This window comes from Suricata suricatta, chromosome 7 (assembly GCF_006229205.1).
Source record: "Suricata suricatta isolate VVHF042 chromosome 7, meerkat_22Aug2017_6uvM2_HiC, whole genome shotgun sequence".
Taxonomy (NCBI): domain Eukaryota; kingdom Metazoa; phylum Chordata; class Mammalia; order Carnivora; family Herpestidae; genus Suricata; species Suricata suricatta.
Window position 1 is genome coordinate 20,198,882 of NC_043706.1, and position 26,845 is coordinate 20,225,726.

General features: G+C 38.2%; 1 protein-coding gene across 3 annotated transcripts in view; it reads left to right on the forward strand.

Annotated features, from left to right (window-relative positions):
- BLOC1S5 (biogenesis of lysosomal organelles complex 1 subunit 5) overlaps positions 1–26,845 on the forward strand; it is a 71,446-nt gene that overhangs the window by 12,388 nt on the left and 32,213 nt on the right. For all 3 annotated transcript variants that reach the window (XR_003910430.1, XM_029943405.1, XM_029943404.1), the window contains exons 3-4: positions 6,468–6,597; positions 13,193–13,251. Coding sequence is in view for 2 of the 3 variants with exons in the window: in XM_029943405.1 (XP_029799265.1) it covers positions 6,468–6,597; positions 13,193–13,251 (189 nt within the window). In the remaining variant the exon portion in view is untranslated. The remainder of the gene's footprint in view (positions 1–6,467; positions 6,598–13,192; positions 13,252–26,845) is intronic.

Here is a 26,845-nt window from a genome sequence, read left to right on the forward strand (position 1 = left end):
TTGAATAATTGACACACCATGTTACATTAGTTTCAGGTGTACAAATTAGTAATTCAGCAAGTCTGTATGTCATGCTGCACTCACCATACTGTAGCTACCACCTGTCACCATGAGATGCTATTAACAGCGCCATTGACTGTATGCCCTCTGCTGAGCCTTCAGTCCTTGAGACTTCTTCCATCAGTAGAAGCCTGTACTTATCCCCTGCTTTCATTCACTGTGCCTGTCCACCCACCTCCCTCCCTTCTGGCACCCATCTCTTTGTTTTCTTTATTTATGAGTTTGTTTATTTTGTTTTTTGGATTCCACATATAAGCAAAATCACATGGTATTTGTCCATTTCCATCTGACTTACTCACTTACATAGTATGTACTAGGTTCATCCATATCATTGCAAGTGCCAAGATCTCATTCTTCTTTATGGGTGAGTAATGTTTCTCTGTGTGTGTGTGTGAAACTATTGTAAATAATGCTCTAGTAAATATAGGTGTGTGTTTTCATTTTTTTATTATTTTTTTAATGCTTATTTATTTTTGAGAGAGAGACAGAGTGTGAGCAGGGCAGGGGCAGAGAGAATCTGAAGCAGGCTCCAGGCTCTGAGCCATCAGCACAGAGCCTGATGTGGGGCTCAAACTCACGAGCTGAGATCATGACCTGAGCTTAAGTCAGACACTTAACTGACTGAGTCACCCAGGCGCCCCTTGTGTTTTCCTTTTCTTTGGGTAGATATGCAGTAGTGGAGCTACTGAATTGAATGGTATTTCTATTTTTAGTTTTTTGAGGAATCTCCATACTTTTTGCCACAGTGGTTGCACTAGTTTATATTCTTACTAAAAATACATAGGGGTTCCTTTTTCTCCACATCCTTGCCAGCACTTGGTGTTTCTTATCCTCTTGATTCCAGCTATTCTGACAGGTGTGAGGTTTTGATTTGCATTTCCCTGATGATGAGTGATGTTGAACACTTTTCATGTGTCTGTCGGCTGTCCGTATGTCTTCTGAAAAGAAGTCTATTTAGGTCCTCTGTCCATTTTTTAATTGAATTTTGTTATTTGGTGTTGAATTATAGAAAATCTTTATGTATTTTGGATATTAACACCATATCTGATATATCATTTGCAAATATCTTCTCCCATTTAGTAGGTTGCCTTTTCTTGTCGTTGATGGTTTCCTTTGCTGTGCAAAAACCTTTTTCAATAAAAATTTTTTAGTGTTTATTTGTTTTTGAGAGAGAGCACATACGTGAGCACAAGCAGGGGAGGGGCAGAGAGAGGAGACACAGAATCTAAAGCAGTATCCAGGCTCTGAGCTGTCAGCCCAGAGCCTAATGCAAGGCTCAAACCTATGAACCATGAGATGACCTGAGCCAAAGTCAGACATTTAACTGATTGAGCCATCCAGGCACCCCTGTGCAAAACCTTTTTATTTTGGTGTGGTTCCATAGTTTATTTTTGCTTTGTTTCTTCTGCCTAAGGCCAATATTAAAGAGTTCACTGTCTCTGTTTTCTAGGATATTTATGGTTTCAGGTCTCACATTTAGGTTTTCAATTCATTTTGAGTTTATTTTTGTGTATCAGGTAAGAAAGTAGTCCAGTTTTATTCTTTGGCATGTGGCCATCCAGTTTCCCCAGCACCATTCATTGAAGAGACTGTCTTTTCCTCACTGCGTATCCTTGCCTCTTTTGTCATAGCTTAATTGATTATATAAGTATGGGTTGAATTCTAGGCTCTCTATTCTGTTCCATTGATTTAGGAGTCTTTGTTCTGATTGCTACAGCTTTCTAGTATATCTTGAAATCTGAGATTATGATACCTCCAGCTTTGTTCTTCTCTCTCAAGAATGTTTTTGGTATGTGAGGTTTTTTGTGATTCCATACAAAGTTCAGTATTCTTTGTTCTATTTATGAAAAATGCTGTTGGTGTTTTCATTCTTAACTTTATGTTTTATCTTTGGTAGTGGTTCTTAACTTTAGTAAGTCAAGGTATCCTGGAAGAATGCATAGAAGACATCTGTATATTCAGTTTGAGTACAGTTTCAAAGGGATTCTGGAACTCCAAAGCCCATCCATAGACCCCCAAGTAAGACCTGTACCCTAAGTAGAACTGCAGAACTCCAGTCTCTGTTCTTCATCGTCTTTGTATTTGAATTGAGAGACCATTCCTTCGCATCTTGACAAAGAAAAAAATGCACCATAAAAAATGAAACAATCTTTATAGCCTTGATTCATTCAGATTACAATGCCATGAGGGTAGGATGGCAGCAAGCTTTGACATAGTTTTTTGTTATTTTGTTTTGGGTTTTAGTGGGTTTTTTTTGTTTTTTGTTTTTGTTTTGTTTTGTTTTGCTTCACTCTGTCTATAGAAACAGAACTACTAGGGAAGCAAAATCAAACAACATCTATGATAAAATCAGGGGACAGGATATCCCTAAAATACCAAATGACCAAATCACCATCTAAAGAGCTGAAAAACTTCTGTGGAATCAGCAACTGGAGGACGACATGGACGGATGGCAGAGGGTCTTACGAAGCTGTGAATGCTGTTGCTTATAGTAGGGAACCAATAGACAACAACCAAAGAAGTGGAGACCAAGGGTATTCTTAAAGTACTAATATAAACATAACCATGAGAAGGACGAAATACCAAAAGACAAATAAAAAAGAACATGATCACACAGAGAAAGATTATATACATTGTGTGTGTGTTTATGAATTTCCCTCAAAGTGAAGAAAAGTCTGTATATCATGTTTACATTTAGAAGGAAGGGATTGGAAATATATATATATATATATATATATGTATATATATATATCTGTATATATATATGTGTATATATATATATCTTACACATATGAATACACACATACATATATTTGTGTATGTGTGTATATATATGTATATATAATGTATATGTGTGTGCATATATGTGGATGTGTATCCTTAAACTTAAGACAATAGTAGGATAAAGTTTTAAAATAATTACCTAAAGAGAGAGCTAGGAGGTAATACAATGCAAAAGACATGAAATCGAGTTGGACATCTAACGGACGGAGCCACCTAGGCACCCCATTAAAATGCATCTTTTAAAAACACATACTTTGGGGCATCTGGGTGGCTCTTTCAGTTAAGTATTGTACTCTTAATTTTGGCTCAGGTCATGATCTCATGGTTTGTTTAGTTCATGGGATTGAGCCTTGTGTTGGGCTCTGCACTGACCCTGAGGAGACTGCCTAGAATTCTCTCTCTCCCTCTGTCTCTGCACCTCCCCCACTCACACTCACATGTGCACACTCTCTCACGTTCTCAACAAAACCCAAATAAATAAACATTAAGAAAAATGCTGATTCGGAGTCCAGAAATGTACTAGGTGAGCCTGGAGTACCCAGTCATATCAGAAAGCAGAGGCTGATAAAGAACATAGAAGTTTGTCTAAAGCATTGCAAGGCCAACTTAACTAGGCTACCACTGGACAAAAAATAGGACAGGGGCACCTGGATGGCTCAGTCGGTTAGGCATCTGACTTTGGCTCAGGTCATGATCTTATGGTTCATGAGTTTGAGCCCTGTATTTGGCTCTGTGCTGAAAGCTCGGAACCTGGAGCCTGCTTTGGATTCTGTGTCTTCCTCTCTCTCTTCCTCTCCCCTGCTCAAACCTTGTCTCTCTCTCTCTCAAATAAATAAATAAACATTAAAAAATAGGACAGTTTGAGCACCAATAAGAAAAACTACTGTGGTGGCTTGAAGAACTTCAAATAAATCTATGAGTATTTGGAATGCATAGAACAAACAGAAGCCTTTAGAGAATACTAGGGAACCAAATCCTTATTTTTACAACTGTTAAGTAAGAGGAAATAATCAAATGTTTTATTTTGCCTTTCGTATGTAAGCATTCCTCAGAGTAACCAAGTAGTTGAGGGGAGATTTCCCTTTACCGAGGTATTCCTGCTGGTATGTGGCGGAGTGCTACCTGCTGAAAGCACACAACCCACCTCCCTCTGAAATATTCCTGCAAACAAACAAAACAAAACCCTGAATCTGATCAAACCTCTAGTTCTAACTACTAATTTACAGGAAGGAGAGCCAACAAAGGGATATGTTAAATTACACCGTGGGGATTCATTCAGCCGTGTAACAGACTGTGGGAAACTGCAGAACAGATGACTCAACTTTTTTCCAACACATTGCAAAGAAAAATGTGATGGAAGGGAAATCTATAGATTAAAAAAATTTAAGAAACATACTAACCAATTGCAACATATGTTTTCCTTAGATTTCAGTTTAAACGGGGATAAAAAAAAAGTAATGGGACATTTGAGGAAATGGGAACACTACTTTGATATTTAATGATAATTATTGAGCATGTGTGAGTGAGTGTGAGGGGAGGGGGCAGAGAGGTGGTCTTATTGTTTTTTTTTAAGAAGAGTCTTTGTCTTTTAAAGATACATGTTGAAATATTTACAGTTGAAATGATATGCTGTCCAGAATTTGCTTCCGAAGAATCTAGGATTGTGGGTAGGAGGATGTATGGAATGTTACAGAGGGAACAAAATCAGCCAGGAGTGGAAAATATTGGTGATAAGTACAGGATTCATTTTTGATTCTTTCTCAACCCTTGTCTAACTTTTTAATTTTTTACTGTGGAAAAGTAAGAGTAAAAACCTGGCCATAGCTACTCCATAAGAATGGCTCAAAAGAGAAGAAAAACCCCAGTATCACAATGAACTTATTATTTCCCTACAATCAAGTTTACTGCCCTTTTTTAAATAAACTTTTTATTTTGTATTAATTTTAGATTGACAGTTAAGTTGCTCAGGTAGTATAAGGAGTTCTCCTGTACCTGACCCTCACTCAGCTTCTGTCACTGTTAATGTCTTACATTACCATGCTAAATGGCTAAAAACTAGGAAACTAACATTGGTATGTTACTGTTGATGAAATATCAGACTCTATTCAGGTTTCACCATTTTTTCCATTATGGTTCTGTTCTGGGACCTTTTCCAGGGTACCACATTGCGTTTACTTGTCGGGCTCACTAGTCCTCTGTGGTCTGTGACAGTTAATCACTTTCCATGTTTTTCATGACTTACAATCTTGAATACTAGCCAGTATCCTGTAGAATGTCCCCCAATCTGGGTTTGTCTGATGTTTTTCTTAAGATTAGACGGGGGTTATGGGTCTTGGGGAAATACCCTTCTTGTCACATTACATCAGAGGGTACATGTTATCACTGTGACATTACTGATGATGTCAACTTTCATTGTCTCCACTGTGAAGTTAATATTTTTCTCTTTTCCTACTCTGTTCTTTGGAACCAAGTCACTGGCCTACCCTTAAGTGTAGTGGTAGGGTCGTGTGAAAGTGTGCTTTCTGAAGCAGGGTATATCAGGGATCAAGACCACATCCAGGTTCAACAATTGACTGCATAGGCCTTAGCATATGGTCATATTGGAGGCTAGGCTTTGTTATGGCAAAAAGGTACAGAGCAAAATCAACAGAGGGAGCAGATATGTGACAGGAAGTTTGGAGAAAACTAAACAGAAGCTTCTGAGAGTCTTCTCCCATGGAGTCACGCAGATGTGCTTCATTCCCCCAGCAATGAGCTGTGACAAACCATGTGAAATGTCTACCAGAGAAGCTACCTGAGTCCAGAAGTCCAGGGATTTGATTGGCGACTGATCGAGTAGGCAGTCTCTGCCCAGCATGTATCAGAAGTCCAAACTCCCAGAAGAAAGGCTGTATCTTATCATTTATAGAAAGTTCTATACCAGTGTAGGGAAATCTTTACTGGTCAAGTTCCCAGCCCCAGCGGAGGGCCAACCTTGCAAGCTGGCCTTTCTAAGGACAGCAATCAGTGTTAACTCTTTTCTGCAAAGGGAACTATTATTCCCTTTACTGCACATTTTTGAGAAAAATGGAATTAGTTTTAAAACAGTGTAATAATAAGAGCTATTATGTACTTGATATAAAAACAACAAAAGAAAATAGGATCCATTCTTTGCTGTTACAGAATGAAGTATGTAGCAATCTAGGCCTCTTTTTGTTCGTAAATTATTTCTCATGCCCATTAAAAATTTTTTTCTGTTTATTTTTGACAAAAGGAAGGAGAGGAAGACAGAATTCTAGGCAGGCTCTGCACGGACAGCAGAGAGCCCAGTGTGGGGCTCGAACTCATGAACTAGAAGATCATGACCTGAACCAAAGTCAGATGCTTAACTGACTGAGCTACCCCGGCACCAGCTCTCATGCCCATTTTTAAACATTGTTATAAAAATATTACTGCAACTTTTGAAGCGTTTCATAATTTAAAAATGCCTCCAGATTGTGACCTTATTTATTGCCAAATAATTGGAAGAAAGTGGTGTAAATTTTAGTAATTACATAACAACCAAAACCTGGATGGAAATCCCAGAAAGTAATTACTGAGATTTAAGACACAATATGTATTAATAATTTACTTTCTTTTAATAGGAAAAACGTGGTCTTCGAGAAATGCGAGTTCTTGAAAATTTGAAGAATATGATCCATGAAACAAATGAACAGACTCTGCCCAAATGTAGAGAAATAGTGCAGGACAACTTAAACCAAGTTCTCCAGAGATGTAAGCCAGCGGTTTTGGTTTTTTTGTTTTTTGTTTTTCTATGCTGTTTTATTTCAAATCAATGCTGTGCCCAAATGTATTTCCTTCAGTATTTTGGTGGAAGGTGGGGAGAGAATTCTTAATCAAAACCCGTAAACTGGAAGCCCCGTCAGAGAGCACCTGACTAACTGGTGGTTGATGTGTGCTGCCAGTGATGTTGAGAGCATCAATCTTCCAAGTGAGATGTGGGTGTCTGGGGTGCACAAGATAATCAGTGGCTTGAGGATGTGAGAAAATTGCAGCATTGTTGACCTTTTTTAAATTTAATTATGCATAAGAAGTTTGATGACTTGGTATTAGGCAATGAAATGAAACTTGTTTTTCAAACGGTACTAGAATTTTAACTTAAAAAAAAAAAAAAGAATCCTGTCCTAAATGTTTGTAAACATTTTATAACTCTTTTCATTAAGCAAAACATTGTAATGTGGAGAGATATTAAAAAAGAATACTTATTAAACATATAAAATAACAGGAGTTTTATTACTAATTGATTTTAAAATTAGAAGTGTATTGACACTCAGGGTTTCTTCCTGGGTCTAGATCCATAGTGACACTATTCAGCATGTCTGAGGTTAGATATGCTGGTAAATAATGATGGATTACTGACGTGCAGAATGAAAAAGTACCTTTCTGGGGGGATAAAAAAAAGAAAACAAAATTAGCCAGTAAAATAACCACCTGTAAAGGAAAACAGTAGAGGTTTGGTTAATAACTGAAATTAGCAAGTGTTTGTATTCATGTCCAAGTCAGTCTCATGTGTACTAAGGCCCAAAGGGGCTTGGAGAGAATTAATGCCCAGGATTATGTTTGGTTTCTTTGAGCAGAACAGTAGAAAGTCTAAAATTGACTGTAGGCTTTTGCATCTTACTACACACATCCTTTGTTTGTTCAGACTATCACTTCCTTAACCCTGACATTCTAGATATTATACTAAAAAACTCGACTATTAAGATTACTTATGTATGCATTTGAGGCGTGCCTATAACTTTTCCTTTTCTACTCTTTGAGTATATTAAGGTAAATTGGGTAAAATTTGGTAAAAATCTATGAATGGTTGTTTTGACTTAATTCTTTCTTGGGCTAACATTACTTCTGATGTAAGGACTAGCCTCTTAAAGGTCGTCTCCACAATGAAACAGAAAAGTATTACTAGTAAAATGGAATTCAGACTGAAAGTGTATCCTGAAAGGAGGAATTAAAACACATAAAATCCAAAGTTGGTAATTAAGTTTTAAGATCTGTGGACTACTCTGAGTGTAATTAGCTCTATGGACCTAGAACATCTAGGCGCCTCTTTTTTGTTTGTATTTGGGTTTTTTGTTTTGTTTTGTGTTTTGGGAGGGTTATACACCTTTTAAGCTTAGGTATTAATTTTTAATTTTACTTGAATTTAACAGAACAGACACTTAAAACTGAAGAAAATACCTTAAAATGTGTCACTTTTGTATAAAAGATAGTATTTATTAAAAGATCATTCAAAGAAAAGTAATTATAAAAAAACATTGAGAAGTTAGAGTCATGTTGTTACTATTTCTGCGTTGATTAATGCCTTGAGAGTTGGAGGCATTAGGACAGTCACAGCTTCCCATCGCTCTCTGCCCAAACCTCGCGTGAATTTTAACTGCATCAAGGTTTACAGTATTTGCTTTCTGTCCTAAAGTCCTAATGCTGCCACCTGTTTATTTAGTCTTAGACTCTTGTGTTCCTTCTCATTTATTTACTGGGTCTGTAATGATGATCTTAGAGTTGTTTGTTTCCTTCGCCTGCAGTTTCAATTTTCATTTCATGCAATTTGTTTGTTCTCTTTTAATAGAGATTTTGTATAACAGACACCTATGGACACTTTTATTAGGTTTTCTTGCAGAAGGGACGCTGTGTCTGTTTCATCTGTCTCTCACATAATATGAGCCTTTGTCCACCCCCCACATCTGTTTCTGTACAAATTAAAGCATATTGGAGTTCTAACAATTTTGTCAGCTTATTTTCTTTTTCTAACTTTTGGAGGATGAAGTAATTAGGGGGTAGGAGTCTCAGTTCTTGGCCATCATACCACATTTCAAAGTTTATAGTATACAATTATAATTTTCCCTTGTTTAGTAAATGATGGAATTTTTTACCTTTTATTTTTTTAACTTATTTGTTTTGTTAGTGATTTAGGGGACAAAGTTTGTCTGGTTTTGCTTCAACCTGTCTCTAGCTAGAAATCTTTAAGAATTCAGTGATTTAAAATAACAACTTTTATTTTAGGGAGATAGAGAGCGAGCAGAGGAGAAGGGCAGAGGAAGAGACGGACAGAATCTTAAGCAGGCTCCACACTCAGGGCAACACTCCACATGAGGCTTCATCCCGTGACCCTGGGGCCATGACCTGAGCCAGAATCAAGAGTCTGATGCCCAACTGACTGAACTACCCAGGAGCCCCTAAAATACCAAAAATTTTATAGCACTTTACTCACTAGTTAGAATTTTCACCAGTATTCTCTTCACTGGATGCCTCTCCCTCTCCCTGTCTCCTTCCTCTCCCTTTTCCATTCTCCCCACCTCTGCTCACACTCTGCTCACACATACCTTACTAATAGATTTTTTTGTCACAACTTTGAGACTGTATCCAGGATCTGACCACCCATACCGCTTCACTAACTACTACCACCCTGATCTCTCACCTGGATTGTTCTAGTAACCATATAACTCATCTTTATGTCTTTCCTCCCTATAGTCTGTTTTCCACATAGGAGCCCGAATGATCCGTTTGAAATGTAATTTGGCTCTTGTCATTATTATGTCAGAATATCTTCATCTTGCGTAGAGAACAGCCAGAATCCTCATAGTGGCCTAGATGATTCTACATAATGGCCCCCATTCTGACTTTTATTTGCTTCCATTTTCTTTTCCCACATGTCATTCTAGCTACTCTGGCCTCCTCGTTCTTCTAATATGTGCCAGACGTGCCTCCATTTCAAGGCCGTTGCGCTTGCTGCTGCCTCTGGAATACACTTGGCAGATTTTTAAAAAATTTCTTTTTAATGTTTATTTTTGAGAGAAAAACAGAACACAAGCAGGGGAGGGGCAGAGAGATAGAGGGAGACACAGAATCTGAAGCAGGCTCTGACAGCTCAGAGCCTGATGTGGGGCTTGAACCCACAGACCACAAGATGATGACCTGCGCCAAAGTCAGAAGCTTAACCAGCTGAGCCACCCAGGTGCCCCCAATGAATACTCTTGTCAGATTTTTGTACATTCTCATTTCCTATAGACTTCTTCTCAGGTGTCAACAGTGAGTCCTTCTTAGCTGCTCTGTAATAATCATGTCCCCTCACTCTGGCACTCTCTGGTCTCTTCATTGTGCTTTTTTCTCCAGAGTATCCACCACCACTTGACATGCTAAGTATTTATATGCTGTCTGTCTCCCCAACCAGAATATAAGCTCCATGAGCTAAGGGAATCTGGTACTCTTAGCCCCTAAAACAGTGCATGGCACATTGTAGTCCCAAAGTAATTATTTGTTCCTGGACATGAATGAATGAGAATTCAGCTAACATCTTCTAATAAGCCAAAATTATTTGCTTACATATGTATTTGAGGTCCACACATACACATTGTGATAGGATGTATTTGTTTCTCTTGTGTGAGGACAGTTGGGACATTGTCACCCATCGTATGTGGCACAACTACTGTTTGTGGTGCTAATTTCAAAAAAATCTTTCTGTTGAGAGAAAATAATTTTACAATTCTTGACTCCTTAAAATCAGTATAGTCTCCTGGAACACAGACAACAAGGCACATGGCTTCCTTCCACATCAGGTGCAACCAGTGAGTGGAAGTGATAGGCTGAATAGTGGGCCTTTTCCTCTTGGGTCTCTAATCACCAAGAAGGAATGTTTGGTATGGTCACATGATTTTCTTATATTTTAGAAAAACACATTTCATTAAATTTAGAAAGTGAACCTTTCTTATTGTGTGGCTAAAGAATTAAAAAGTCAGCTACTGCTAAGGGACTCAAATTTCTAAAAACGGGCATTCTGTCCGAGCACAAAGACAGTTCCTATAAGGAACAAAAGTGTGCTTTTGTGAGATGTCAGATGTATTCTAATTAAAATTTTAAAGGACATAACAGATGACAAAATAACGTCATAGTCTTGTAACTCTTTTTTTAGATCGAGCCCAGAATGATCCGAAAATGATGAAGCACCCAAAGACCACAAAATGGAATTTATTTTAAGTTCTGTTCAGAGTCAGGGGGAAAAAGTCCAATCAGGAAATGATAGAACCATGGCCTGGGGAACATGATGTAATACTAATATGCCACAGAAAGAAGGCAGATCTAATCAGCTCCCATTTTGTTTTGTTTTCATCTTTTCTGTTAGAACAAACAATGATTGGGAACATAATTTTCAGTCCTAAAATATTATCTTTGATATCACTAAAATAAATGGCTACTGCTGAAAACATTACCTTTTAAAAGCAGAATCCTCCTCTTTTACCATATTCTCACAGGGAGGGACCTAACATTATTCTGAAAGGGAAGTTATCGTCCCTGCCCCGCTTTGGAACTTGGGACCTATTCGGGACTAGGCTTGGGTAGGAGAGGAAGGCATATTGTAAAACACTACTAAATCTCTGTGTAAGCAAATGCAAGATAAAGTGGTGAGACCCACACATACCTGATAAAGGAATTTCCAATAAGAGGAAATCCTTCTAGGGAATGGGTTAATCTAGGAGGGCTTTATTAGGAAGGCTGTGCTTGTAAGACAGGTTCTTGAACTGTTCTGTAAGATAAGTAAAACATTGCCATTAGGAGACAGGAATACGGAAAGCATTTTCAGTAGGGATAGTAAGCGGAATAATAGAAATAACAGCCTCCCTTGATGCTTACAATGTGTGAGGAACTGCCTTAAGTGGTATTCGTCTTTAAATTATTTGTCAGCATAAAACCGACTATATTATCTCATTTATTGTCAGTTCCCAAGTTCTCTCAGTTGTTACATTCATTTTAGAAAGGAGGAGCTAAGGTGCTCAGGCATTAGAAGGGCACCAGTGACAGCACCTGGCTCCTAGCAAATGCGCACTCGGCATTTGACCAGTGAATGAGTGAGCAACCAAACATGCAAGTTACACAACCAAGTGCTCAACTCTGCATTTGACTATAGCTCACTGTCATGTGCGTGCTGAGCAGTGAAGTCAGTGAAAATATTTAGGTACAGAAATAAAATGGATCCAGTAAATGAAAAGGTCTGAAGAATTGAGGGATGAAAACCAATTTCATTTGATGAGATCACAAGAGGAGAGTGTTGAGGGTATGAGCCACATCTTTAGAGGCATGGGTCTGATTTTATTATTGTTTTTTAATGTTTAGAAAATGTTTATTCATTTGTTTTGAGAGACAGAGTGCAAGTTGGGGAGGGGCAGAGAGAGGGGGAGAAACAGAAGCTGAAGCAGGCTTCAGGCTCTGAGCTATCAGCACAGAGCCTGACATGGGGCTTGAACTCACAAACTGTGAGATCATGAACTGAGGTGAAGTTGGATGCTTAACCAACTGAGCCACCCAGGTGCTCCTGCAGGGTCTGTTCTTAAAACCTGCTTTTTAAAATTAAAAAAAATTTTTAAAATTTATTTTAGAGAAAGAGAGCGAGAGAGAGAGAGAGATGGAGGGCAAATGGTGGAGGGGCAGAGAGAGAGGGAGACAGTGAATCTGAAGCAGGCTCCAGGCTCTGAGCTGTCAGCACAGAGCCCAATGCAGGGCTTGAACTCATGAACTGTGAGATCATGACCAGAACCAACTGAGCTACCCAGGCACCCCTTAAAACCTGCCTTCTGTATTTACTAGTCATATTACCTACTGTTTGTACCTCAGTTTTTTACAGATGCCAAAAATCTGTGAAATGGGATAGTGATCTTCTCCTAAATTAGGAAGGTGGGATTAAGAGGGATAGTACATGGAAAGTACTTAGCATAGGTCTGGGCACAGAGTAATAATAAATATCTCTAATAATTACAATGAACAGATGTGGGTCATAGAAAGGGAAGTCACTCAAAGGAAATAAGCCAGAGAAATTTGCATCTGGCAGTGGCAGCCAGGATGAATTAGCAGACAAGAGAGCAGAAGTAAGAATAGAAGGTGGTTGGAACTTTGTGGGTACTGAGTACTGGCTGCCAGAGAGAAGTTTCTATGGATGAGAAAAAGGGAGAGGGAGGGCTAATGAATCAGAGAGACACTGTAGACAAAATAAGTATGTCATGATAAATTTGTCAGGCATTTTACATCTTTTTAAAGAATTTTGAAGTCCTTATTGACAGCTTGTCATTGGAATTCGTACTTAATTGTCCTTGGCTTGTATCTCAAGGCTCATGAATGATGGTGGCTCTACTTATGAATCCTAAATATATATTTGGCAAAACTTCTTTTTTCCCTTCCAGCCATCCTATTACAACCAAAATAGTCTCCGTTTTTTGGTATAGTTTCTTGAGATCTGAAACAATTCAAGTTTTGGGGGTGTTTTTTTCAGGTGAGTCGTGAACAAGGGCTGCTGACTGAAAACCCGTTGTCTGTTTTGTTTTAGTGCAAACAGCCTCGGACGCAGTCTGTAGACTCCAGCAGAAGGAGCAGGAACGAAAGAAGGTAAAAGTAGATCATTTGGAAAATGGGGCCCATAACTCTTACCATTATCATATTTTTAGCAGTGCCTCTTTATTAAAAAAGTCTCTGAATTTGTTTTCTTTATGCATTGATTTGAAAAGATTTAAAAATGGCTAATTCATTGAAGAAGTGTTCAGGAGGTATGAGCACATGATTTTCCCCTCCATATTTTTATAATTCAAATTGCAGATCTCTTTTTTTTCTTTTTCAATGTTTTCACCTTTTCCCTCAAAGTGATATTTGTCTCATTGAGAAGAGAGAATAAGACTTTTACATGGAACAAAAAATACCTTCAAGGTTGGAAATAAAAATATTTTCTTTGAGCCTGAAGCGCTGATGAGTCTGTTGTGTAGATTTCTTCTGGAAAAGGAAGCGTTCACACCCCTGGATGGGTTACTTAAGGAGCAGTCCTAAGAGTATGTGAATCACTTGCTGGTAGTGCTTTCCTTATTGAAAGTATATCTTAGTAAATTCAGATGTAGAAAAACAGCACAAGAATTTAAGGTCCTGTGATAATTTGATATTTTCACTTATAATTTCCATAAAGTATTTTTATAACTTAATCATTATTCTAAACTAATAAAGATGCACTTTTTAAGAAATGTTGAAAATACCAAGTCACTCTGAATATAATGTCTTTTATGTATGAACAAGTGTTACTATCTCCATTTCTCTGGAATGTGCTGTGGTTAATCCACAATAATAGTTCAGATCTGCACTGTATATAAAAATACAGTGGAATAAACCTTGCCAGAGGATATGTTTCTGTACCCTCTGCTCAACTCTAAATGTTGATGTGGAGTTTAAAATTCAGCAATTTGATGAATTAGGCCTTACTGAAAGGACTTGACATTTCAGACAGGGGGAAGGTGGCCCAGGAGGAGTGAGGTCACAGCGAGCTGGGTCAGGGAGCAGAGCTGTTGAGCACGTTGATAAAACGGCGAGGCCGAGCCACAGGCAGGAACATCTGTTAGGGTGTGGTGCTTGCACCGTGTCCTGGGAACACTGTAAAGGCAAGCACCGGACCTTACATGGGCCAGGCCAGGCTGACAGCAGATACTTTTTTTTTTTAGTTCTCTACTTTGTAAGGTGGCAGTGGGGATGAAAGATTTCAGTTTGTTAAGTGTAAGGCAATTCATACCCTCAGGAACTAACAGTCTAGAAGAGGGAGTCCCAAACCACTAACACTGGTGTAATGTAGAATAAACTAAGAGCTGTGATCAAGTTACAAAGAACTTTGTAGGATCTTGGCAAAAGGACTAATATATTCAGAAGATGGTGACATTCAAGCCTGGCCTTGATTAGTGGGTGGGAATTCAGTTTGATAGAGGATGGGAAGAAAGATGTAGGGCGAGGGATACAGTGTAAGCAAAGGTAAGAAATGGGAGAAGTCCGTGGTCTCACGCAGCTGGTATGTAGAGTGTCTAAATGGGTATTTCCGGAGATGCCTGTGGAGAGTCTTGAATGCTGTATTAAACAATTTGTCGTTGAGGGCACCAGGAGTATTTCTGTTCTTGAGAAACAGAAACACTAGCTGATAGAATGCTGGCTATACTGACTGTTCCTGTAAATAAGCAGTTCTCTTGGTTTTCAAAATAAAAAGTGCTGTGGTAGCACGTTGCTATGTGGCTTAAGCAGATTCATGCGAAAGTGCGCTCACACATTGTTGGACTTTGTCCGTGCAGTTATGATTGTGATTAAATGTCAATTCTTGTCCTTCTAAGAGCTCTGCCGTGGTCTGGTTAGAGTTGGTGAAGCATTGAGAATCCCACCCATTCATGATTTTCTAAATTAAAAGATACTCAGATACCGTCACACAGTTTGGGAAAAAATGGCCTCAAGAAATAATAAAAGCCCTTAGTCTATGTTTGTCTTAAATATATTTGTTATAGGTATTATGTCAGAGAATGTTACTAAACCATTTTTAATGTGGAATACACATTGAAAATGTGTATTTTAGAATATACTGAAATGTGTGTCACATGTTACACAAAAATGTATTTCTCAGAGCTCAGACAAAAGTAAAAATTCCTTATATTCTTGCAGGGCAATAAACCGTTAAGTCTTTGTTTCTTTTCTAGTACTTCTCTAAATAGCAGGATATTTGAAATATGTATCTTTAAGGACATTTTTTTGGTACTGTTCTGTTTTTTTGCGGACACTGCCATGGCAGAGGCTTCAGATTATATATATATATATATATATAATAGATACATAAAGTTTAATGTTTCATCTAGCAAGTGTGTACAAAGCAAAATCGAACCGTAGCTTTATTTTACAATCTAATGCTAATTGCTGCCCTTGGTGATACTTTTGGCTACATTTGTATATTTGATTGGCTCTCAGAACAAAGAAAGATGGGAGTAGTAATGGAATAAAATAGAGTACTGCCATTAATCATTAATTCTTTTATGTCAAGACAATTTGTGGAATTCTGTGGGAAGTAAATTATGATAAACGTCATTCATCCAAATTACACTTCCCACAATTGATACCTAAAAGTACATTCAGAAGAACAATAAGTGCACATTCCCCAGTTATTTGACATATGTCTTGAAAAACTACCCACGAATGCAAAGCTGCATTTTGGAAGCTAACATTAGGAGCAGCGAAATGAAAATACAACTAACTTAGAAAATTCATGGACTCCTAAAAATATTCTGTCAAGAGAAACGAGCAGTTAATTTCTGTAAGGAGTTTAAAGTTAGGTTCATGCACAGATGTCCATTTTTGAGGCCATGTTCAACCAGACTAGAGATAATAATAATAAAATAAACATGAATCCTTTGGTTCATCTTGTCTGCAGAAATTTATTAGATTTGGTTATAACCCTGCATTTTTTTATGAGAACAATGAAATAACATATACATTATTCTTGATAGAGCTTAAAAATACAAATAGATCAGTGTGTCATATTCTATTAAAATCCTTACTGATGCTGTTATTCTGACACTTCTTACTAAATGAATTAAGTTCTTTATTTGTTGGTGCAAGGCATAAGTAAAATGAATGACAGTGTATTACTGACAGATGTGTGAAAGGGCCTTTCAGACCTTAGTTGGCTTATTCCAAGTTTTCTCTTAGACCAGGCTTTCCCAACCTCTGCAGTATTGACATTTCGGAACAGATAATTCTTTGTTGTGGAAGCTGTCCTGTGCTTTGTGGGATCTTTAACAGCATCCTTGTCTTTTACCCACTAGATGCCAGTAGCCCTTCTTCCTGCGCTGTGACAACCAAAAGTTTGAGGGACAAGAGGGTCAAAATCCACCCCCTGCTCCCCGCCAGTTAAGGGTCACTGACTTAGACATAATATATGCAGAACTTTTCTATTATGTATCCCAGAGTTCGTTTATAGACCTGGTCCTAGACATAGTTTGGCCTTAGGATTGGCTTCTCTTTAAACTTCTCTCTAATGAGGTATATGTAAACCAATCTTTTTATTACTGTTTCTTTCACTCTTGTAGAAAGAGACTAAATCACTACAGCTAAATACTTCTGGTACACAATTGTGACTTATTAATAAACTTTCTCTTCCTTTTTTTTATGTTCATTTTTGAGAGAGAAAGAGAAAGAGCACGAGTAGGGAAGGGGCAGGGAGAGAGGGAGACAGAGAATCTGAAGCAGGCTCCAGGCTCTGAGCTGTCAGCACAGAGCCTGATGCAGGGCTCAAACCCATGAACCGTCAGATCCCGACCTGAGCCAAAGTCGGATGCTTAACCAACTGAGCCACTCAGGTGCCCTCATTATCTTTTAAAGTTGGCGTTTTCTAATTTTATCTTAAGAAAAACAAATATATCCACTTATTTAAGAAATGCAATTGATTTCATTTAGGAAGAACACTCTGAAACCTGATTTGGAAAATTGTTGGTTGTGGTAAAATATACAGAACTAAATTTTAACTATTTTTAAGTGTGCAAATCTGTGGCATTAAGTATACTCACTCAATACCATCATTACTCCATCCATTTCCAGAACTTTTCATCTTCCTCAGCTGAGACTTCGTGCTCGTTAAACACTAACTCCCTGTCCCTCTCACCCCCATTCCTGGCAACCACCACTCTACTTCGTCTCTCTAATTCAACTGCTCTTGGCACCTTTTCTAAGTGGAATCATACGACATTATCTTTTTGTGAGGGGCTAATTTCTCTAACGTAGTGCCTTCAAAGTTCATCTGTGTTGTAGCAAGTATTAGAGCTTTACTCCTTTTTACAAATGACTAGTATTCCGTTATATGTATATTCCATATTTTGTGTATCTGTTCACTTGCCTGTGGATACTTGGGTTGCTTCCACCTTTTTACTTTTGTGAATAACACTGTTTTTAACATGAGTTCATGATTCTTCTGGGTACATATTCAAAAGTGGACCTACTGGGTGCAATGGTAATTCTGTGTTTAATTTTCTGAGGAACCACCATCCTGTTTTCCACAGCAGCCGCACCACTGTGTATTCCCTTCAACGGCGCACACAGTTCCCTTTTCTCCACATCCTCCCCAGTGCTGTTAATTTCTGTTTCTTCGGTAGCAGCAGTCCTAATGAATGTGAGATGGCATCTTATGGTTTTGATTGGCATTTCTTTAATGATTAGTGATGTTGAGAATCATTTTCTTTGCTTATTGGCTATTTGTGTTCTCCTTTCTAGAAATACTCATTCCAGTCCCTTGCCCATTTTTAAAACCAGGTTATTTGTTTTTGTCGTCACTGAGTTGTATGAGTTCTTTATATATTTTGGATATTAACCCTTTATCATATATATGATTTACAAACATGTTCTCCCATTCTGTGGGTTGATTTTTACTCTGTTAATAGAGTCCTTTGATGCACAAAAGTTTTTAATTTTGATGAAGTTGTTTATTTTTACTTTTGTTGCCTATCCTTTTGGTGTTATAACAAAGAAACCATTGCCAGATCTAATGTCTCGAAGCTTTCCCTCAAGAATTTTATAATTTTAGATCTTAACATTTAGATCTTTGACCCATTTTGAGTTAGTTATTGTATATGATGCAAGGTAAGGGTCCATTTTCATTTTTATTTGCATGTGGATATCCAGTTTTCCCAGCACCATTGCCCTTTCCCTGTTGGATGGTTTTGACATCCCTATAAAAAATTACTTGACCTTATATGCAAGGGTTTATTTCCTAATTCTTCTATTTTAGTGGTCTCTATGTCTATCTGTATGGCAGTACCACACTATTTTGATTATAGTAACTTTGTGGTAAGTTTTGAAATCAGGAAGTATATTTTATAAAATGTAGGTTTTATTATTATACAGGTATGATAAGGCCAACAGGCTTATAAGGGGATGATTGTCATGGAAAGGTTGTTTGTTACAGTTCCCAAGAGGAGGACACCTGCCTTGCACATAGGAGCATATGAGGAAGCATCAGGGTCAGTCAGGAGGCAGGGGGGGGGGAACAGGTTAGTGTAGTTTCAGCAGGAAGGAACGTGTGAGGCAGGATTAGGATTTAGGATTGGCTAGATTGAACAATTTCAGCAGACTCTGGGGCATAGAGACTGTCTCTCGCTGTCTGGCCTTGTGTGGTTAGGACAGAGGCCCAGCGGGTGAGAGCCCAGTAGAGGTGGTTGGGGTCTGGGCCCTGGACTGGTTAGCTTGCATGTAGGAGGTATGCTGTGGGGGTGTTGTTTACTGTCTCTAGGAATAGGCTAGCCCTGGGAGGGACAGTCTCTCCAGGGTGGAGAGAGCCCAGATGTCAAAGCCTCATGGACACGTGGTTGATACAGTGTGAGACCAACTTCATTCTTTTTTCAGGATTGTTTTGACTATTTGGAGTCACTTGAGATTTCATATGACTCTTAGGATGGATTCTTCTATTTCTTCAAAACACATCATTGGGATTTTAATAGAGATGCCATTGACCCCACAGATCACTTTGGGTAGTACTGACATCTTAGCAGTATTCAGTCTTCCAGTCCATGAACATGACTTTCCAATGACTGTGTCTTTTTCTGCTTGGTTAAATTCACTCCCAAATACTTTATTCTTTTCAATACTATTGTAAATGGCATTTTTCTTAACACCTTTTAAGGATTGTTCATTGTTAGAGTATAGACATGCAACTGATTTTTGAGTATTGGTTTTGTATCCTGCAAATTTGCTGAATTTGTTTAGTAAGTTTTTTGTTGTGAACCTTCCGGTTTTCTACATATAACATCATGTTGTCTGTAAGCACAGATAATTGTACTTCTTCCTTTCTGATTTGGATGCCTTTTCTTCTTCCTCTCCAAATTGCCCTGGCTAGGACTTCCAATACTATGTTGAATAGAAGTAGTAAAACAGAATCGCTGTCTCCTTCCTCATGCTGGAGAGAAAGCTTTCAGGTTTTCACCACTGGATATGAGGTTAGCTGTGAGTTTTTCACATATGGCCTTTATCATGTCAAAGTAGTTTCCTTCTCTTCCTAGTCTGTGCGTATTTTTATCAGGTAAGGGTCTTGAACTCTGTCAGATGTGTTGTCTGCAGAGATTAACATGATTGTGTTTTTTCCCCCTTCATTCTGTTGATGTACTCTATGTCATTTGTGATTTCATGTATTGAACCATCTGTACATTCCTAGAACACTTGTTTATGGTGTATGATCCTTTTAATATGCTGTTAAATTCCATTTTCTAGTATTTTATTGAGGATCTTATATCAGTATTCATTAGGAATACTGATCTGCAGTTCTTTTTTCTTAAAGTGTCTTTGTTTGGCTTTGGTCTCAGGACGTTGCTGGTCTCATAGAATGAGTTGGGAAGTCTTTCCTCCTCTTCAGTTTTTTGAAGAATTGGAGAAGGATTAGGTTAATGTTCATTCTTTAAATGTTTGTTAGTATTCACCAGTAAACATGTTGACTAAAAAATTTTTTTAATGTTTTTTATTTATTTTTGAGAGACAGTGTGAGCAGGGGAAGGTCAGAGAGAGAGGGAGGTACAGAATCTGAAGCAGACTTCAGGCTCCGAGCTAGCTGTCAGCACAGAGCCTGACGCGGGATTTCAACCCACGAACCGTGAGAGCATGACCTGAGCCGAAGTTGGATGCTCAACCGACTGAGCCACCCAGGCGCCTCAACACGTTGATTTTTAATACTACATGCTTTCTCATATGACTTCTTGCTAGGAAAAGAAAAACTAGTGCAAAGTTAGTTCCACTTTTGTTTTGAAAATTAGCAGGAGCCCCACATATAAGTCCCTAAGTGGGTGGTTCACAGTGTGTGCCTATGGATTTTTTTTCCTGCCTATTCAGGCATATTCAGTCAGGTTTTTTAAAGCTCTTAATTACTTTGAAACTGGAATGTGAAATACTTGTTAGTTTCTGTCATTTTTTAAAAAACATTGCCGTTCCTGAGAGACTAATAATTTAACATTATTTGGTTTAAAAAGAGTAGAAAACTGGATTTTTACCCTTGATTCTACCCTGTTGTCACTGTGTAACTTTGGAAATAGATCTATAGGAGCAGTGTATGTACAATATTTTACACCTAAAGTAGACTGTTTTAACACTCCCCAACAAAATTATTTTTAATTAAAAAAACCTGATGTTAAAGTATAATAACAAGAAAAAAATGCAGGTGGTGTTCTTTTTAACTTGGTGTTGTAGTCCCCCAGAAAAACAAATTAAAAACTTAAGAAGTATTATAACACCAAAGGAGAAAAATAAGAAATTAATAAATTTATGTATATCAGTTATTTATTTTTTTTTAGAAAAAGGGAAAACCTGTTATCCAAATTGGTCTGTCGTGGTAATGAATAATAATCATATAGATTGCTTTTGATTCTTATGCAAATTTATTAATAACTTCATTGAATTTGATCTTTGAGTATTCAAACTAAATAGTATAGACAGATTTATCAATCAATTTTGAGTCATAGTTGATTAAAAATGCTTTTTTAGGGGCGCCTGGGTGGCTCAGTCAGTTGAGCCTCCAATTTCAGCTCAGGTCATGATCTCATGGTTCCTGGGTTCGAGCTGCCCCACATCGGGTTCTGTGCTGACAGCTCAGAGCCTGGAGTCTGTTTCCGATTCTGTGTCTCCCTCTCTCTCTGCCCTTCCCCTGCTCATGATCTGTCTCTCTCTGTCTCTCAAAAATAAATAAATGTTAAAAAAATGCTTTTTTATAATTTTGAAAAATTTCTCTCACATGAAGCAATAGTACATAGTTCAGAAAAATTTTAAGCATAAAAATTAGTCTGGAAGAGCTTTATAAAAATCACAAGGCACAGTAAATTCCAGAAATTGCAATACTGCCTTTGTTTCTTTGGCAACTATTCTGGTGGCTCCCAGGGTCCCCAGAGTATAAAAGTTTAAGTACAAATAAAAACATATGCAAATTTAAGTACCAAAAAAAGATAATGTCTAATAATGGGTTAGAACTAATTCAGGTTTTATCTGCAGTTGCTCTAGTATCATTGTTTAGGTGCAATAATATTTACTCCCAGGGAGTTTGAGGGGCTGAACATCTAAAGAAAACTTAAATGATCCTGAATTATTATGAATTTACTTTTGAAATAAACATGTATAGTCGACTTCACCTTTGTCTGGGATGGGTTGTGTGACTAGAAAGTCCTCTAAATTAACTTCAGTGTGAAATACAAAACTTGCTAAAGGATAAACAATAGAAATGTGTCAATTTGAAACATTTTATTAAAATTTGTTAATTTGAAACACATTATTAAATTTGGACAGTAACCTCAGTGATTATTTAGGGCTTTAGACCAAAGAACGATTTTTGGTTTAGGAGTTATTTTATCACCAGCACTTTTCAGTACTGTCAGTGCCTGGTGATGATAAAAAACAGTCTTTCATTTGTTGGTGTCACTGACTTCAATTCTGTGCAGACAGCACACCTCTGCCTGCGCGCACCTCCAGGCGTGCTGCCGGGAAGAGAGCGCCGCGGACCGCCCCGTGTGCTCTGACTTTGCTCTGTTGTTAGTAAAGAAGTAGGGCTGTGTAAACATCAGGGAAGAAGTCTTAGTACTCCTTGACCTGCTAGGAATGCCAGGAAAAGGGATCCTAGAGAACGGATTTGGCATGTATGTAGGGAACTACCACTTCCTGTCAGCCCTGTGTGAGTCTGTTTGAATGTAACTGTAGTGTGATGGGCTCGTTGGTTTTCAGGTGTGTTTTAGTTAGAGGAATACTTATTTCAGACTAAGTCATTTATAGAACCCCAGTAATTGAACATAAAAGCAGAATGGCTGTTTTTGAAACTGATGGACACAAGTGATGGTGGTGTGCAGTTAGTTCAGTATTTATAAGAGATTTTCCCTTATTTCTGAGAGTTATTTGTAGTTACAAACAGATTTCGCTGGCGTGTCAAGCTAAATCTTTGGCTTTTATAAGTGTATGAACTGGGGCGCATGCTGGCACTAGAACGGCTTCGGTGGCATTGAGGACATATTGTGGCAGTCTGTCAGGCGGCGTGTCTGCTGCTTTCAACAAAGCAGCTGCTCAGCTCTTTGTCTTTCGTCCTGTAAAGTCACAGCCGGCCAGGCCGCACGTCCTCACGCTTGGAATACACACACCCTGGGACCTCCTTCACACCGTTGGCTTAGAACACTTTACCTTTTGCGTGAGTGATATGCACGAGATGCTAATGGGCAATGTTTCTGCTGTTTTATACACTAAAACCTTGTGTCTAGGAATCTTAGAAAATGAATCATTCCATCTAGCCAAGTTTACCACAAAGCTGAGGTTTTATCTTCTTGAAGCACACCACTTTTATAACTTTATCTTGGATAGAAGTCTTTGAAAATGTATTTCATACTTGTCTAAGCTCTAAGCAGCTGATGGGTTTTGCCGCATGGACTCTGAGTCCTCGGGACCTGCAGGCCTCTCCGAGTAGGCGGCAGCCTGGGAAGGGCAGGAGGGTCCGTGATGTCCCCGAGACCCCAGGATGTCCTCTGCCTGCACCTGCTCCACACTGTGTACATTCACAACGCTTCACAGAGAAACTAAGTTTAATAATCTGTATATAGATATCTCTCATACTTTTCTGATTTTTACAAAAAATTTATTAAATGTTTTAAACTTTTTTTTATGAGTTAGGAATTACTGAGAATATACAGTTTTACATTATGGTGACTGGGGAATTAAGAGAAAGAATGTTCTTTTTAAAAATTGTTTTATTTTTATTTCTTTAATTTTTTTTTTAGAGAGTGAGAGAGAATGTGAGCAGGGGAGGGGGCAAAGGGATGGGTAGAAGGGGAGAGGGGTGGGGGTGGGGCACACAAGCAGGGGAGGGGCAGAGACAAGGAGGGACAGAATCTCAAGCAGGTTACACACCATTTGCACAGAGTCTGATGCAGGGCCCCAACTCACAAACTGAGATCATGACCTGAGCCAAGATCAAGAGTTGGACACTTAACCAATTATGCCACCCAGGCGCCCAAAGAGAGAGAAAAGCTTAAGCAGGCTCCCTGCTCAGCATGGAACCCAGTACAGAGCTCAGTCCTACGACTTTGGGTCATGACCTGAGCCGAAATCAGGAGTCAGATACTCAACCAGCTGAGCCACTCAGGCGCCCCAAGAGACTGTATTTTTCTGTACCAAATGCCCTCACGGACTGTGTTTGAAGCTTTTGTTATCTATGTTCTCCTTCCCTATAAGGTCGATGCGTATCATTTCTTCCTATCTCATTTATCAGCATTTTGTTTTTCTAATTTGTGACATTTAATATGGTGTACTTTTGGAAACCAGTTCACCGACATGGTTAGAATTATGTGTAAAGTAAGGTAAGTAGATTCAAAATCAGAAGAGCTTTTCATGAACCCTGCAATGTTTGTAATTGGTATCTTTCTTTTGATGATTAAAAGTCTTACCATATAGTTCTCAACTAAATTTCAGATAGATGTTATTTCCAGGTAGCCAAATTTTATTTATATATGTAGAGTATGGTATTGTCAGTATATGAATATATAAACTGCCCTCCATTTTTTTTAACTGATTGGTATGAAGAATGCAAGTTTGCATAGCACTTACTGCTATTAAAAGTGAGAGGCTAGGAAATAGAGTGACTTTAAGAACTTCCTGATGAGAAAGCAAGACTAGATTTTCAACTGGATTAGAGAGAGGTCAGCACTCAACTTTTTTTTTCACCTGGACTGCGAGGCCAAGACATGATCTGTCTTCTGTGAAAAAGCTAGTTGGATCTATTACTCGCAATATCCCGAAACTACAAAATAGACATACTGATGTTTAGCAACATCTTAAAGTCTTTTTTTTAGAATCATATGGTAAATAGTGAAATCATCGAGGAGCATTGAATTGAGTGTAGGAATGGGAAGAGGAAGCTCACTTTTATTTGAGTTGCCTGTACAGTTCAAATTATTCCAAAAATCTGTTCTTGAAATTAAATTATTCAAATTAAAGGACAAAAAATGGGGAATATAAAAAGCAGTTTGATCTGCCTTCTTGATGTTTTGCTTATAATTCACATAAGAATCATATTAATTTTCATTAGCGCCACAGGCACTGAGCTAGAACCTTGACATGTATTACCTCTGGTCTTCATAAATATTATTTATGACTATAAGATATTATTCTCCTCATTTTAAAGTGAAAGAAACTTTACCTTGCTCTGGGTCATGCAGCTAGTAGCAAGTGAACCAGAATTTGAAGTGTGCTTCCCAAATCTTCATTTTTTCATTGAGTTGTGCCGGAAGAAGTGCTCTCTAGTGGGAAGTGGGGTCCGGGCTGGTGCCTTGTGTTCCAGATCACAGGGCTGGCTGAGCCAATTATGGTACATGTCCTAAAAGAATAAAAAGAAAAGAAAAAGCGATTAAACAGCATCTGAGCATGCATGTTTCATTAGTTATTTTCTGTATTTATTAAAAAATAATTTACAGCTAAAGCAGGATTCCATTTTTGAAGGAGCTTGTTGGCATTTTTTTCTCTCTTTTTTTTTCTCTATGTTTTGCCAAAGTTCTATGAAAAGAGCTTTGAAGGAGCTTGTTGGCATTTTTTTCTCTCTCTTTTTTTCTCTATGTTTTGCCAAAGTTCTATGAAAAGAGTTTAATGAACTCTTCGTGTTTTATTCATCTTTTGAAGAATTACAGTCCATGAGACTGGGGAAAAAAGTAGATTTTGTTTAACCTGTTTCCCAAATTTATAGCATCAGCAGCCCCTCCCTAACCCTCTCTCCCCACCACTGTAGTGCCCGTGCAAGTCCCAGGGGTCTGGGGCACACACTTAAGGGGACCGTTGACTCTAACTCAAACCTCAGTCTCTCATCCAGGCTCTTTTTGCTTGAAAAGCCTCAGTGCAGAAGGACTTCAGATCAGATTGGCAGAAAAAGCTCTTCTGATAGTTGTTTCATCTTGTGAAAGAGACTTCTGGCCACTGTGCAGACCTTCCCTGAGAAGATCCCGTTTGCCCTGCATTATAGAAAAGGCCTGGTTGGGTGTCGCAGAGACCTGAGTTTGAGTCTACAGCTTCATCACTGAGTGACCATGAAGAAATTAAATGTAGTGTCCTTAAACCTTAATTTCTTTATCTGTAAATCAAAGTAATGTTATTTTATACGAGCAGTTTTTAGAAGCAGGTCAGATAGGCGAGATAGCTGGAAAAATAGGTGCTTCATAAATACTTAGAGGAAGATGGGTTGTCCAGCCTTTCATCCCGCTCATCATGACTGGGATGAGAGAGAAGTCAGAGCAGCAAGGACACACGGCCGCGGGAGAACAGTTTCCTTTTTTCCCTGTTAGGTAGTGTGGTCGGTATCTGAGTGTGCCAGGTGTCCTGTTTTCATCAGAGTGCTAGAATCAGGGCTGACTTGAGGTGCGCTATAACTCGGTATGGTCTGCATCTGTCACAGTTTTGTTTATTTAATAGGACTTAATCTATATCAAACTTAACTTCTGAAGACATGGATATAGAACGTTGAAGGCAGGGATAGAGGATAAAGTTCTTTCATACACTCTTTCCCTCTTCAGCTCTTCCTTGTTGTGCATCCTCAAAGATAATAATTTTCATTGTCCTAAGTCTATGCCTTTTTGACTTACACATTGTTTTATCTTTATTGTTGTGCTACTCAAAAGAAAAATTTTTCATCTTCATATAGAAATGCTGAGAACATCTCAAGAAGAACTTGAGATGTCTGACACAGATGTCAGGTGTTTATTTACTTTAAGGAATGGAATTGAACCAGAAGAGATGTCTTCCACTCATTTCTAGTGATTAACAAACTAGTTATCTAATGCATCTAAAAAACTTAATGTAAGACCTGCGCTTTAATTTCTTATAATAAGACTTCTTTTTGGCATATGTTCTTTAACCTTGATTTAAAAATTATAAGTAGTTAAGGAATTTGAGGAGACATAGAGACATAAAATCTACTTGGCTACTAGAGATTTTTGAGATTTCAGAAATACAGTTACCCATGTTCAGTTATGGTAAGAGAAGCCTTAGGTGTCTCTAATACGTCATGTTCCTGTTGGACATTAAAACTGTAATGCAATTTTAGCATTGTAACTTTCAAGCTGATTGCTGTGGTAACCAAATATCAAAGTTACGTTGGTCTCCTCTGCATAGAGGAATAATTGTCTGGAAAATGTCATGTGACTTTCAAATTTCTTTTCTC